Source organism: Mus caroli, chromosome 4 (genome assembly GCF_900094665.2).
Source record: "Mus caroli chromosome 4, CAROLI_EIJ_v1.1, whole genome shotgun sequence".
Lineage (NCBI taxonomy): Eukaryota > Metazoa > Chordata > Mammalia > Rodentia > Muridae > Mus > Mus caroli.
Window position 1 is genome coordinate 15,235,220 of NC_034573.1, and position 15,151 is coordinate 15,250,370.

General features: G+C 40.1%; 1 protein-coding gene across 1 annotated transcript in view; it reads right to left on the reverse strand.

The window, feature by feature from the left end:
* Atp6v0d2 (ATPase H+ transporting V0 subunit d2) overlaps positions 1–14,471 on the reverse strand; it is a 44,914-nt gene extending 30,443 nt beyond the window's left edge. The window contains exons 1-2 of the mRNA XM_021161309.1: positions 14,234–14,471; positions 2,246–2,417 (exon numbers count right to left, since the gene is read on the reverse strand). Coding sequence (XP_021016968.1) covers positions 2,246–2,417; positions 14,234–14,363 — 302 coding nt within the window. The 5' untranslated portion in view covers positions 14,364–14,471. The remainder of the gene's footprint in view (positions 1–2,245; positions 2,418–14,233) is intronic.
* Positions 14,472–15,151: the final 680 nt, after the last annotated feature.

The window sequence follows — 15,151 nt, forward strand, 5'->3', positions numbered from 1 at the left end:
AGAGACAGAGAGAGACCGAGACAGAGACAGAGACAGAGACAAAGAGACAGAGAGAGACAGAGAGGAGAGACAGAGAGAGAGCCAGAGAGAGACCCAGAAGGAAAGATGCTGTCTGTATACATCTGAAATATGGAGGGATGGTTGCTTGTAAATGTTTTTATGAAAAAACACATAAAAAATTAAGAAGTGGTTACACTAGAGAAACTGGGTGGGGATTAAAGGGATATTAGAATAGGGCAATTTTTATGTTTTTCTGAACTCCAGGAAAGTTGTAATTATTCCTCTTGATTTTTTCATTCTCCTCCTCTCTTCTTCATCTCTCTCCCTCCCTCTTTCTTCCTCCTTTTATGAAATGTGGGTCATAGAGCCCAGGGCATTTCCCAGGTTAAAGAGTACTCTCCTACTGCACAACCAACTCAGCCATATTTTTTTCTTGATGATATTATTCATGTAGTGTAGTTGATCCTTCAATATCACAATACAGTAGAAAATCTCCAAGAGCTGAGCCTTCCTTTATTTCTGGTCTTGTCTAGGACCAATGGCAGAAAGTTCACATTAATTTGCTCATACTAAGCTTCAGATGTAGTTCTATTTCTGAGGGGTATTTTCAAGTTGCCATTTTTTTTTAGATTCAAATACATATTTCATATAATGTGAGAAGTCTTTCTGATACATTTTCTCTTCAATCCAAAGTCAGGTGCCATTGCAGTAAATCTCCAACCCCAATAAGCCCATGCAAAAACCACACAACTCAGTTACACTATTTATGAGTTGAACATCAAGATTTCAGGTTTACCACTACACTATTCTATTACCCAGCTATGAGATCCATTGCTACTCATGCCTTCTCTGGGCCATGTAGTTCTGTTCCATCTTCCTTTCACCTCCTCTTCCTCTGTCTTCCTCTTTCTCCTCCATCTCCTCCTCCTCTCTCTCCTCCTTCCCTTCTTCTCCCCTCTCTAAAATCTCTAGCCCCACCTTCCCTTCCACTGCCCAATCACAGGCTCTAGCTTTTATTTGACCAGTTAAAATGGAAAGATGGTTCACATAAAATTACCTAAGTACATGATCCCCTCCTCATTGGGACAACCCCTCTTGAGATAACAAAATTGACATCAAATACAAACATCACCAGAGCAATCAACAACAAGGCACAGTGTCCATCCAGTTGTGATCAGCTCAGCAGACATTTTCGGTACCCATAGTTCCAGTCTTTATTCATTAGACTAAGTTCTGAGCTGATGATATTTGAAGAACAGAAGAAGGGATGATGGAGGTGCCACAGTACTGTAGCACCATTGTCATTTTACAGACAGTCATAGAGGCAGGGGCTCAAACTGCCCCTTTAGAAGGCCCCTCTGCCATCTGCTCATCTGCCTTCACCTTTACTCTTGTTCCTCATAACCTAGCTCCATAGTTGTCTCCCAGGCCCTTTTTACACACACCCCAATGCTCACCTTATTTGACTCATTAACACTTTCCTTATTTCTGTCTGTTGCTGAACACAGTGCCACATACAAAGTCCTATTCTTTCATTTCATTTTTTTTTATGTTTTGATCCATACAACCCAGCATATGCATTATCTTTCTATGAAAACCTCACATGCATGAGTGCTAGGCACTTGTGTAGAACTTAGGCCTATTAGTTATAATGTTGTATGTTATAATTAAATTTGATCTTTACAATATACAGCATATCCATTTTAAGTCTTCGTTATTAGTTGGGATAACTAGAGTGGTACAAAGCTAGTTCAAATGGCTCTTGTGAGCAATGGTATAGTTTAAGTGCCATGTATTACTATGTGAGCAGTGTAATTTCCTTTAGAATGAGGAGCACACACATTGACAAGTTGAAACCACCAATAAGGGACTAAAGCATGTGCATCTATGCCAAGAGGCTCTTGGACTGGGAGCAGGAGACCAGACCTTTAGACAATTTGTGCTGTCTTTCTGCACCCTACGAGTGATATAAAAAGAGTCACATTTCAAGGATTAGCCACACTGAGTAGTCATTAAAACAAAAACACTGTACATGGGGGTTATTACCACTTCACATCTGCTTAATATTCATGATATCTTTCCTATCAAAAAACTAGGTTGTAAAATTACCAGTTGCTAAAATCTCTATTTATTCAAAATTACAGACCATATGAAGGTCTGTCACACATACTCAGACCCACTGGCCCTCTTATAACTGTTTGTGGTCATCATCCACCACCCTGGGGTTTGGCAGAGCTCCACTTACGTCATGTAGGTGAGAAATGTGCTCAGGGGCTCCAAGGAATGATTGCGGAAATAGTCAAACTCTCTGCAGAGCTTCTTCCTCATCTCTGTGTCAATTTTGGAAACAGTGAGAGGGTTTGTTTCATTAGCCAGGAAGTTGCCATAGTCCGTGGTCTGGAGATGAATTTTCAGATCTGAAATGTGAAGCATTTCCAAGCAGAGTTAAACTTGGAGATGTGCTTGTGGTCACGTTATGGTAGAGGCACACTCAGTATCTTCTTAGACTTTAACAGAGGTGTGCACATTACTAGAGAAGAGTGTTGATCTTTAAAGAAATGAAAGAGTCAACATAAACACTGATTTTGAAGCACACCATAAGAATGCCAAAACTATCTAAGAAACAATATTATTTCTACAACTAAAAAGTAAGCAAGTAAACAAACAGACCCTTAGGCCAGAGTGGTTAATCTTGACTGTCAATTTAATGGGATCTGGAGTCAACTGAGAGACAGACCTCTAGGCTAATCATTTCCATGAAAAGTTAACCAAAGGGAAAATGCTCTCCCTCCAAGTATGTTACACCTTCTGGTGGAGGTCCAGATACACAGAAAAGTGTCCTCTGCTTGACAGCTTTCATTTTATGCTGGTCAAGTATGTCTCTTCTATTGCTGCTGTTGACCACTGCTGTGATCTTGTCAACTCAGGACCAGGGGACTCTCAAGGAATCAGTTAGGCCTTCAGCAGCACAGTTTCATGGACTGAGCACCAATGGGTTGTCAGCCCTTCCAGCATGCAGATGGTGGTCACCATAGAACCATCAAGACCCTATGGGTTATAAACCATTCTAGTGAAACTCTCTATTGCAACACACACTAATTCTCTCAGTTCTGCTTTTCTGTAGAACCCCCACTAAGGATGGATTCGTGTTGGCCAGATTTAATCTTTTGTGAGTAGTTTGTGAAATTTGAAAATGTTAAAGCTCTGTCCACCTCGAGGAAAAGAGAAACTAGGAAGAGCTGCCATAGATACAGGGTGAGGTAGGCAATCCTTGTGAGAGACTAGGAAGAGCTGCCATAGATACAGGGTGAGGTAGGCAACCCTTGTGACTGGATTTCAGTGTTCTTTTGTTACGGTCGATGAAGCGGAGGTCCAGGGAGGAGGGCAAAATGGTGGAGTCATATGGAGATCATACTAGAACTAGAAGAGAAGATACTGTGCTCTAAGACTCAAGCATTGATTCTGCATCACTATTCTTTAAATGGCAATGGTTTGTGTTGCCAGAGAATTGGACTCAATTCCAGCTTCATTTTACTTTCCGTCTTTCCTCAAAAAGCCATGTGGCATATTTTGTTACTGTTGATCCCAACCTACTTTCTAGAATAAAATAAGCAAACTGAGATTCAAAGCAATGTTTAATTGACTTTAAACTCATTCAAATCCTATGCTTTGCTGTCAACCAATACAATCATTATCAAATACTCTGTAAAGCCTCTAATTTTCTGTGACCAAATTCTTTAAGGTCATTGATCTGCACTTGAGAACACGTTACTGATACTTCTGGCATAGTACCTGCTGTGTTTTGAATGTTCCATAGACTCATCTCTCTGAACACTGGGTTCCCAGATACTATACTAGTGCTGCACTGGGAGGTTGGGACTGTGGCCTATTTAACAGAATAGAATTACTGGGAGTAGGCTTCGAAGTTAACATCTGGTTCTGGTTTAATCTCTTTGCTTCCTGATCCACCAAGTGAATGAACCATGATACAAGTTCCATGGCCTCCCTCTAAACTGCCTTCTTCACTGTGGTTTGCTGAACAGTTAAGTGGGAGATGTTGAAATTAAAAATATACCTACCATATGATCAAGTAATCCCATTACTGGGTGCATGCTCAAAGGGACTGAAGTCAGCACATTGAAGAGATATTTGCACTTATATAGTTATTGCAGTATTAATCACAATAATAAAGCCAGGGATAGGCCTGGAGGGTGTTGGTGTTGAGCAGGTGTTGGTTAAAAGATACAATATATCCAGTAAAGGATTGTATCAATATAGCTATTGCAGAACAAGTAAACTTATAAATAAATAATGAGTGATTCTACATCTCAAATCATCAACAGAATATGTTTTAAAACTTCTCACAACAAAAGGTGTGTGAGGTAATGCTTATGTTAATTTGCTTAACTGAACAACTCAACCATATGTAAGTATAGCTCTCAGTATATCATGTGAAACTGAGTATTGGTACACACCTTTACTCTGAGCACTAATGAGGGAGGTAGAGGCAGACAGATCTCTGCGTTTGAGGAGCCTGGCCTCATAGTGAGTCATTGCATAGTAGTCACACAGTAAGTTCCAGGCCAGCCAAGGCTACATAGTAGGAGCCTGCCTCTAACATCAAATTAAAAAACAGTACTGCATTTGCATTTATGTTGACATTATAGACAGGAGTAAAAAATTTCAATGTGCTTTTTGCACAGTAGACTTATGGTGAATAGTTAGAGTATTAAGCTATGGTAGCCTGCCATGGTGTTATATCTTGGCATTTAGGGGCCTGATGCCAGCCTGGGCTAAAGAGCAAGATTCTGCATAAACAAATAAGCCAAGTAAATAAATAACAACACAAATGTAGTATGTGTTAGTTACTTTGCTTGTAAATATGACAAAATATCTGACAGAAGTAGCTTGAAGGAAAATGGTTTATTTTGGCTGCTGGCTCAAGAAGGGATAGAGAGCCAAGAGATGTCTCAGCAGCGAAGACCTTTTGTTGCTCTCACAGAGAGCCAGGATTCAATTCCCAGTACCCACATGTACTGTTTACAACCATACAATAAGCTCTCTTTTAGGGCTCCAATGACCTCTGTGTGCACCAGGCATGCATGTGGTACACAGATATATATGTAAGCAAAGCACTCATGCACATGAAATGAAATGTGTAAATCTTTTAAAAGGAAGCAATAGAGTCCTTGAGGTAGAGAGGCTATGGGGGTGGTAGGGTGAGACATCTGCTTGCACTGTGTCTCCAGTCAGGAAGCAGAGAGAGATGCTGGTACTCAGCTGGCTTCTTCCACTCACTAATTTTTATTCAGTCTGGGATCCACTCAGAGGACCATACTACACTCATGAAGAGTGGATCTTTGCTTCTGACTTGAGCCTCTATGAAAATTCCCTCAAATACACTTTCTTATATCTTTTAGTTGACTTCAAATCCTGTCACCTCGACATTCAAGATTAACGCATCACAAGAATACATACATTCATATATATGTATATACATATATTATATCACAATATATTATATATAGTATATATATATGTTTTGAATATATATATAACAAATAGTACCTCTACTGATATGTATAATACTTATATTTTATGTACATAAAAATAAAGTTAATTTATTCAAAATATGTATACCATAAAGATAGGTTTTAATATGCCATTACAGAAAAGATTGTAGGAGAGCAGAATTATTGAATCTGAGGAAATAAGTACGTGTCGTCACAGGGAAAGCTCGGTTACCTTTACCCCGAGCTAAGCGGGAGCCACTCTGAGCTGTGAGCACATGGCCCTCAGCTGGCAGACGGATCATGTGGTCCTTGAGAGGTTGAGATATGCAGCATGGAATTCTTTTTCAGTGTCTTGAGTAGATTTTGTATCACAGATACTCTTTATTGAATCAATTACCTTTTTAACTCAATTTCAAGCAATTACGCTTTGTGCCATGCCTTGTTTGGCTGTCATTTTGGCAGTGCAGACTTTTATGTAATTTTGCAGTTTGTTTCTTCACTACTGAGGACTATTTGCCAACAGAAGCTACAGAAGTGGTGGTATTTCTTTCAAAACCATGATATTTTGCTCAGTGACATATGTTTCTTTTAAGCTAAATAACTTTCAAACCTTTTCTCTGCCAATGGGAAGTTGCGGTGAAACATCTCTGTTCCAGACCCAGAAGGATTCTCGGAATGCTGAAGTCCTGGAAAATGCAGTAAGGGACCCCTTTCCTTCCCCAGCACTAACATGATCCAACAGACATTGCAGAAGTGCTCAGGGTTGTACAGCATTTAAAATGGGCTCACTATTTTTTTCGATTGCATCTTCCTCAGTGCTCACCCAAGTAGGTTTGTTAGCAACAGGCTTTGCAATCAAGTACATCTGGATAAACAGGTATCTTTACTGTAGGAACTGAAAGGCTTTGATAGATTCATTTAAGAGATTATTTCTTTGTAAAGAGAATCTTTACACAGATCTTCCAAGCCACTAAGAACCAAGGGAGCTGCCCTCAGAGTGCTTGTGGGGAATTCATGCTACCATTTTATTAGTAGAGGTAGTGTCCCTCTACTAATAAAAGGTAATAGAGGTGGTGTGTAGTCTGTCCCTCATTAGATGAGAAAATATGATGTTTTGCAGAATGTGGTATCCTTATATACTACATTAATGTAATAGCTTCTAAATAGTAATAGAATAAAAGAAATCTATTAGGTTGTTTGAACACATAGTAGAGTGGCTCACAGAGTGGAGTGTATCTATGTAAATGTGAATGCATGTTTGTGGTCAGGATGTAAAATATTTCCGCTGAAGTTGTAGGGGTTGATCCAAAGCAAGGTGGCTAGTGAGTGAGGCAGCAGGTACCTGGGCCATTGCTTTCTGTTCACTGATTGGCAGATAGTTTTGGAAAATTATTTTCTTTTATGAAGCTCGCTGTTTGGACCTGCTTTTAAAATTTTAAATCGAGAGCTAGGTGTACTGATACATGTCTGTGATCCTAGTCCTCTGAAGGCTGAGGTGGGAAGATCAAGAGTTTGGGACCCACTTGGGCTACCTAGGGAGATTCTGACAAACAATAACAGACCCAGACAAACCACCAAACAAACAAAAGGAAGCTCTCTTCTCTCTTGGAGGTTATGCCAAGGAGATTCCTTCAGACACGCCTACCATCAATGGCATGGATGAGGCAATTGAACCCTTTCCAGTTTCCAACTTCACTAGTGCCAAGTTTAAGGATGCCTATTGATCTTTCTCAACTCAGTTTCCTGAGCCAAAAAATATTAGAAAGCTTGCATGGCATGAATACCATCTCCAGCACCAGTGTACCTGTATGCACTCGCATGTGCACGTGCACACACACACACACACACACACACACACACACAAAGTTAGGGGTGAGGGAAGAAGGGACAGGAGGGAGAGAGAGAGAGAGACAGAGAGACAGAGTTAGGGGTGAAGGAAGGAGGGACAGAGAGAGGGACAGAGAGAGAGAGAAGGAGGGATATAGAGACTATACATGCAGGCTATGGCAAGAGATCAATAAAATGGTAATTCTGGTTTAGTCCTCACCTTTAAAAACACAAATGCAGTATATGAAGAGGCAGGATATACCAACTACTTCAAAATATGAATTTTCTCTTCTGTGTATTCATCTAGTCCTAAACAATTTAATTGTCTAAGAACACTGATTTTTATTCTCTAAATGAGGAATTTCTCAACTGGTATACTCAGTTCCGTCATTAGATTCAATAATTATCTAGAATTTTTAATACACATTTGTTATGGTTTAAATATGAAATATCTCCCACAGGCTCATATGTTAGAATGCTTGGTGTACAGTTGGTGGTGCTGTTTTGTAGAACCTTTGGGTCATAGAGTCTACTTAGTACGTCTAGCTAGGAAACCCACTGGGAGAAGACCTGGAAGATTATAGCCCTTTCTCTACTCCAGTCTTTGCTCTGCTTCTGATCTGCAAAGATGGGAACAGACCTCAGCCAAGCTCCAGGACATGGACTGACACATCGTGTCTTCTATGCCAAGGTAGACTGGTAGTCCCAAAGGCTGTGAGATTCACTAAGGCTTTCTTTAAGTCGTGTATATCAGACATTTTGTCAAAACAATGGAAAAAATAATTAGTATGTATAAAACCAGGCACTTCTTCCTGTATTTTGCTAGTTTAATATTCACACAGTATTAAAACTTTGTAATCCTCTTTGGTGCTTTAGCATGTCCAATCTTCCCTCTCTCTCTTCCCCCTCCATTTCTTCTCTCCTTCTTCTCCAGCTCCTTCTCTTTCCCCTCCCTCTCTCCTCCCCTTCCCTTTTTCCCTCCTACTCCTCTCTCACACTCTTTCCCTTTGGCTTCCTCCTAACTCTCTTTATAGGGTCTTAGGGTTTTTCAAGTGTAGGTCAGGGTAGCTTAAACTCAAGACCCTTCTACCCCAGCCTTCCGACTGCTGGATTCATAGGTATCTCCCAGATCTCTTCATTGCCTTCCACTCTTACCTTTTCTTGTTTCAGAGGATCATCTGACACTCAGACTCTTGTGTCAAACTGCTAATTGAATTTCTTAGGCTCTTTGCTGTTAAGGAGCTTCTAGTATAGAATTTACTCTTTGTTAAGAACTTTTTCCATCTTGCCATGCTCTTACAAGTGGCTTACAAGAGCCACTGGGTGTTTTAAGGATTTAAAAATAAGATTTACAGAATGAATAAAGTGTTTTTTCACTAATAATATGATTTTAATCTGTTATCATTTAACTTTTTCTTGACCCTTCTTTCGTAGACCAAGAGACTGAGGCCTGGAGGGGTGGTATGTTTTCCATGCCAGCAAGTCTGTAGCTGGGCACAGGCATGACTCTTGTCCAGTGTTATGTTGGAGCATCCTGATCTTTATAATCTGACTTCCAACACACATCAGCATTTTCATCAACCCAAACATGGACCAGTTATTGCAATGCTACCACCAAACTGATTCACTTGCCTTTTGTTTTCTTGTAAGTGACTGGCTTCCCCAACTGTCCAGGATGTTTATGTATCTTAAGCCTTCCTCCAAAGCCATCTGGGTAAGTATTCCTCAAATGCATAAATTGTAACGATTTTTGTATTTTTAATTTTTAGTGATTTTTTTCCTTACTAACAATATCTGCAGCTAGGGAGGAACAGACATTTTCCAGGAAAATCAGATGAAGGGAATTTGTGAATGAAGGAATATGTCTAAAATAGTGAAAACGTTTTGGACTTGAAGCTTGAAAGAAGGACAGGCAGAAGTCAGCCGACACTGGCCTAGTGGAAGCCGCCAGTGTGCTTTGGAGGAATGACAGTGTTGTGTATACATTCTAAAGTCAAAACAAATCTAAGTCCTCAAATGAGAGGAGCAAATCATGTGCAAGAGTTCAGAAAAAGTCTGTGGAATAACAGCCTATCTCCTATATGTACTTTTCTCCTTTGTCACAGAATTTATTCTTTAATTTGTGTGTGTGTGTGTACAAGGAAAATTTTTAACATTTCTTATCTATCATATTCACACACATCTAGCACTAATTTTTGTCTTCAGGTAGTTATTGTAACACTTGTATTTAGTTTCCTTTAAATCCTTCCACATTATTTGCATCTACATATTTTTTTTTTCTGAGACAGGGTTTCTCTGTATAGCTCTGGCTGTCCTGGAACTCACTCTGTAGACCAGGCTGGTCTCGAACTCAGAAATCTGCCTGCCTCTGCCTCCCGAGTGCTGGGATTAAAGGCGTGCACCACCACCACCACCTGGCTTTAATTTTTTTAAATTTCTTAAGACATTTAAAAAAAAGATCTATCACCTTTTAAGAGGCCAAGACATAGCACACTCTACATGACACTCTCTTTGCTTAGCTCACTTATGTACCTTGGTGGTCTTTCACTTCCACTATCTTAGACTTGCTTCTTTGGGTTTTCATTTTCTCTAGCTGTAGAATATTCAATGATAAGAATGTCCTACAGGTGGACATTTGAGTGGCACCTGTGGAGGTTTGGATTAGAATATTCCTTATAGACTTTGGCATTTGATTACCTGGTCCTCAAGATGGTGGATGACATTGTTAAGGGAACCTAAGGACATGTGTCCTTGCTGGAGGAAGTACTTCACTGGGTGATGAGCTTTGAGGTTTCAAAGCCTCAGTGCCATTTCTCATTCTCTTTCTCTGCTTTCTGTTTGGTATTCACAATATAAGCTCCCAGCTTCAGTTCTAGCTGCCATGCCTTTGCTATCATGGACTCATCTCTCTGGAACCAGAGTGCCAAATAAACTCTCCCTTCTTTAATTTGCCCTGGTCATTGTATTTTATCACAACAATAGAAAAGTAACTAATACAGCATCCATCTTTTGATGTCCCAAAAAGTATCACAGTGAGGAGTATTTGCACACACGTCTTCTCACATGAGTGCAAGTCTAATGGGATGTGGAGTTCCCAGGCACTGTTTTTATGTATTTGGAATTTTGATGAGATCTTCTCCACTGCCCTCCCCTTCTTAAGAGTTTACTTATTTTAGCCATTTCATTTTCTAGAAGGAGAAACCTTTTAAGGCACTATAGCTTATCCATGTTTACTTCTTTGGCCCTAGCTAGAAAGTGTTTAGTATATGGTGGCTGAATTAGTTCCTACTTGAAGGTACAGTTGGAGAAAGATTAGAGATCAATCCCTTTAAAAAGATCCAATTGTTATGACTATAAAGAGGGTGACCTGCATTCTCTTCTGTGGCAAGGTGAGCAATGTGAAAATCTTATCTAGAGTCTTGTCCACACCCAGAGCCAGCACACACTTTCATCTTGCTCAGAAAAATATTATTCATTACTAAACTTCAGGTATTACAGTCTCCATCTTGTTGTTTTCTAAGAGCTAAGACTATTTGCACAAGTATTTGCGATAGAGATTCTGAAAATAATGTGTTAGCTTTTAACATAGTAATAGCTTCCTTCTTTTGTTCCCAGGAAAGACTGACTCAATGACTCTCATGACTAGTTCGCGCTTGCATTAGTCAGGGTCAGACTTGGAATGGGTGAGTATTTCTGAGCACATTTGTTCATTTACACTCATGAGCCTGCACGATCCTGAATATGAAGACTTCTAAAGTTTTCCTGGACAATTTTATTGTGTGCTTCTAAACTTACTTGAAATACTTTGTGTTCTTTTTCAAACAGTGAGTTGCTATCACATCAGAAGATGATTAAACAGGCTTTAAAATGTTTAGACAGGCTTTAAAACAGTGAAAGAAAATTAGCCTTTGCCAAGTTAGCTTTTCTTTTGCGAAATGCACCTGCTTCAACATCTTGCTGTGAGAGCGAAGTTCCAGCTTCTCTTCTTTATCCACAGTTTATATAGTGCATTCTCCACTAAAGTAAACAGAAGTCCCCATGTCCTTAATTTACATCCCAGCAAGTGCCCTTGACTGATTCTTAATCCTGAATTAGCTTGGGAGGCACCTGCATATTCACAGAAGGAACAAATACATTTCTTTTCAGAGCTATTTAATTCCTAACATTCTAGAAATGAACTAAGTAGGCGGTCTGTATTGTTTCTATCAGCAAACCAGAATTGACATCAAAACATCATGGCTGTATCCATGCTCTGTGTGTGTGTGTTGCTGGAGAAGTTACCAAGACTTTATGCATGCATGGCTGGGCAAAGGGCAAACACTCTACCACTGAGCAATGCTTCCTGATATACATTATGTTCCTCTGAGTAGAAATTTAGTGCACAAAGAGACACTGATATCTCTATTTTATGTTGTTGCTGGACTGTAGTTTAATCATAGTCATCCTAAGCCTCAGTGTCCTCATCTCTATGAAGGCAAAGAGTTCTTAATTAAGAAGATTGAGGTGTGGTTCAGAGGTTAAGAGTGCTTGCAGGAGGCAATGTCTTGATTCTCACCATATAAGGTGGTACTCAACCTTCTGCTTGGATCCCATGTTCTCTTTTGACCTCTATGGACACCTACATACATGTGGCATACATTCATGTATACAAATGTACACACACTCACACATGTACACACCAGGCAGTTGTGGCATGTGCCTTTAAACCCAGCACTTGGGAGGCAGAGACAGGCAGGTGTGAGCTCCAGAACAGCCAGGGCTACACAGAGAAACACTGTCTCGAAAAAAATTATTTTAAGTTTTCTTATTTGAATTTTTTAGCATCTGTGATAACTCAAATGTGGTTTACTGATTTTGATTGTCAGTATTTCTGGGTGTCTTCAGGTATGGGTGGATGCAATCCCTATAAGCTATCATGAGATTCTGTTGGGTCAGCCTGTCCTTCTGAATTCTGAGTCTGTGCATAGATATCTGGAAACTTAATAATCAAAAACGATACATATTGAAAAGAAAGAGAAAATCAGAAGGTGTAATTATTATAAAGCAATGATGCATGCAGCTGGGTTTCTTAACTAGGATTCAGGGATGCTGTTAGGTGGTCGACTGCCCCTTAGCATTGTTTGGGAAATTATGTGTGGGGGACATGTCTAGAAGCATCCTGAGGTCTCCAAAAGGCTCTGAATTTTTTTCTTGACATTAAAGATACTAAATTCAGCTAGGTGACTATTCTGGGCCAGATACATACTCTATACACTTCCTTCTTCCCTTTTACTTTCAAAGGAATCTTTTGGTTAAAATTCCTCATGGCAAAAAGGCTTGTAGCTAAAAAAAAAAAAAAAAGACAAAAACCATTTTAAATTATGTGTATATGTATGTAAGGGGGTGGTTATCTGCATGTGAGTGCAGGTGCTTTGGGGGCATCAGATGCCCCGGGATCTGGTGATATTAGATGGCTGTGAGGTATCCAGTGGCAATGCTGTGAACTGAATTCAGGTCCCCAGTCAGAGCGGAACTTACTCTTAACCACTGAGCCATCTCGCTGGTCCTGGTGGTAACTCTGAAGTCTTGATTTGTATCCTCTTTACATTTTCTGTCCTAGAATTATTTCTCTGACTTTGATGCAACTTCTTTGATTCTCTCTGAATCCTTGTATGAGCAGTATGTGTTTGCTGTCACAAAGACATCTTAATGGTTGCTTGGATTTAAATTAGCATTTTTATTGCTTGTAGAGGCTTCACTCAAAACTGTAAAACATTTATCCAAACAGCTGACTTCTCTCTGAGTAAGTATTCTGCCATGTGTTAAGGTTCCTGTTTTCCCCTTCTTTAATTTATACATGCATTTCTATAAGTAATTAACACTTCCTCCTCACCAAACTCCCAACTGAGGATGCTGTACTTGGAATTATGTATCATTGTTTGTAGTCAATAGAAGTCTCATCTCAAAGATCTATCTACACAAAAAAAATCAAGGGCAAAGCAAGGTTGATCTCACCTTGGGCATTTAACTCTGGCTGTGACTATTCGCAACTATACAAGAGGTTCCCCTCAACCTTACGAGGAAGCCAGAAAAGTCACTGTCTACTAATGAATTCCTTTTCTAAACATTTTCTCCCTTAGTGCTTACTTACATCTTCTAGAATAATCTAGATGTCTCTCAAAATGAATAAGCAAAGCTGTTGTCATTAATAAAATGGTTGCTGATGTATATTCTTGGTGAACGTTTGAGAAAAATGTCAATTAAGGGAAATTATCATTTATCGAGTGCTTCACTATTCTTCCTTTAGTAACTGAATAGGAATTATTACCAGGTGCCTATGAGAGGGCTTTCAATGCTCAGGGGCTAGAAAAAACCAGGTCACTAACTTAGATGTAGCAGAAGTCAAGGTCAGGATTTTAACACATGGTAGATCCACCACACTTCTGGCTTTTCCTTTCCTCTTGCCCTTCAGCTAAAGGAAAATCTCAGACAAATTCTCCAATCATTACTGAAAGACTGGAGCTAGACAAAAATCTCTCCAAGCCAAACGTATTATCTGTTTCTTTTTTTTTTTTCTACATAGACTCTAAGTAGGCTGGTGAAGGTTCTTGCTAAATAGTGTTTGTAATTACGTGGATAAAAATAGATGTGACAAAGGAAACACAGTACTTTAAAGTATATTTAAGTACCTTAGAATGGAAGGAAATATTAAATCGTATGTAGACAATATGGGAAACAGAGATATTTTACTTCTCACCACCAAGGTCCCTAAACCACAGGCCTCTGGGCATCTGAACTCCAGGACCAAGAACCTCTTCAGGATTTCTGCCCAGGAGACCACAGCCCCTTTCCCTTCTTTCCGGAGAGCAACCTGTTTGTTCATTTGCTTTAATGGGATAAGGTGAGTGGCTTACCTTCCAAGGTCTCACACTGCACTAGGTTGACATAGTCCTGCTGAGTTAGGAGGCTGGCTTTGCATCCTCGAACCAGGCCCTCCAGGTAGCCATGGTCCACATTGAAGTACAGCTCTGCAGTCTCAAGCATATTGCTCAGGCTGAAGTGGCTCTGAGTCCTGGATAGCCACTGAACACTAGCCCTGGTCCGGGAAAGTGTGGGTGTTGTGGTCGCTCAGCTGATAGTCAGGGTGCTTCTGACTAGTTTGCTCCAGTTTCAGAGGCAGTCAACACAGTGCCTGAGTCTTGTTTTTACAACAACAGTGAGTCAGTCAAATGGTTTAAGTGCACTGGAGAGAATTTGCTGTCAGAAGGAGAGGTGAGAGGAGGGGTCCTGGCATCTCTTCCCTCGCACAGTCCAAGGTCATGCCCAGTTTTGCCGGTGACACCAGGTTGTTGTAAATATACCTTTTCCACATTAGAACATTAATTATAAATTATATTTATTTCATTTTGGAGGCACTGTTAATATGAACAAATGTTTTTTAGTTTTTGAGACAGTTTTTTTTTTTTTTTTTTCCCTGTTTGGGAACAGCTTTGGCTGTCTGGAAACTCACTTTATAGACCAGGCTGGCCTGGAACTCTCAGAAATCCACTTGCCTCAGCCTTCAAATGGTGGAATTAAAGGCATGAGCCACATCACCCAGCCTAAAACTTTCCTTTTTAAAACACTGAAAAATGCTGGGCGTGATGGCTCATGCCTTTAACATATAGCCACTGAGAGAAGATGCTGGGAGACTTGCCAAGTTTGAGGACAGCTTTGGTTATAGAGTGAAACTCCTGTATCAAAAAGTAAAATAATCAGCCGGGCGTGGTGGCGCACGCCTTTAATCCCAGCACTCGGGAGGCAGAGGCAGGCGGATTTCTGAGTTCGAGGCC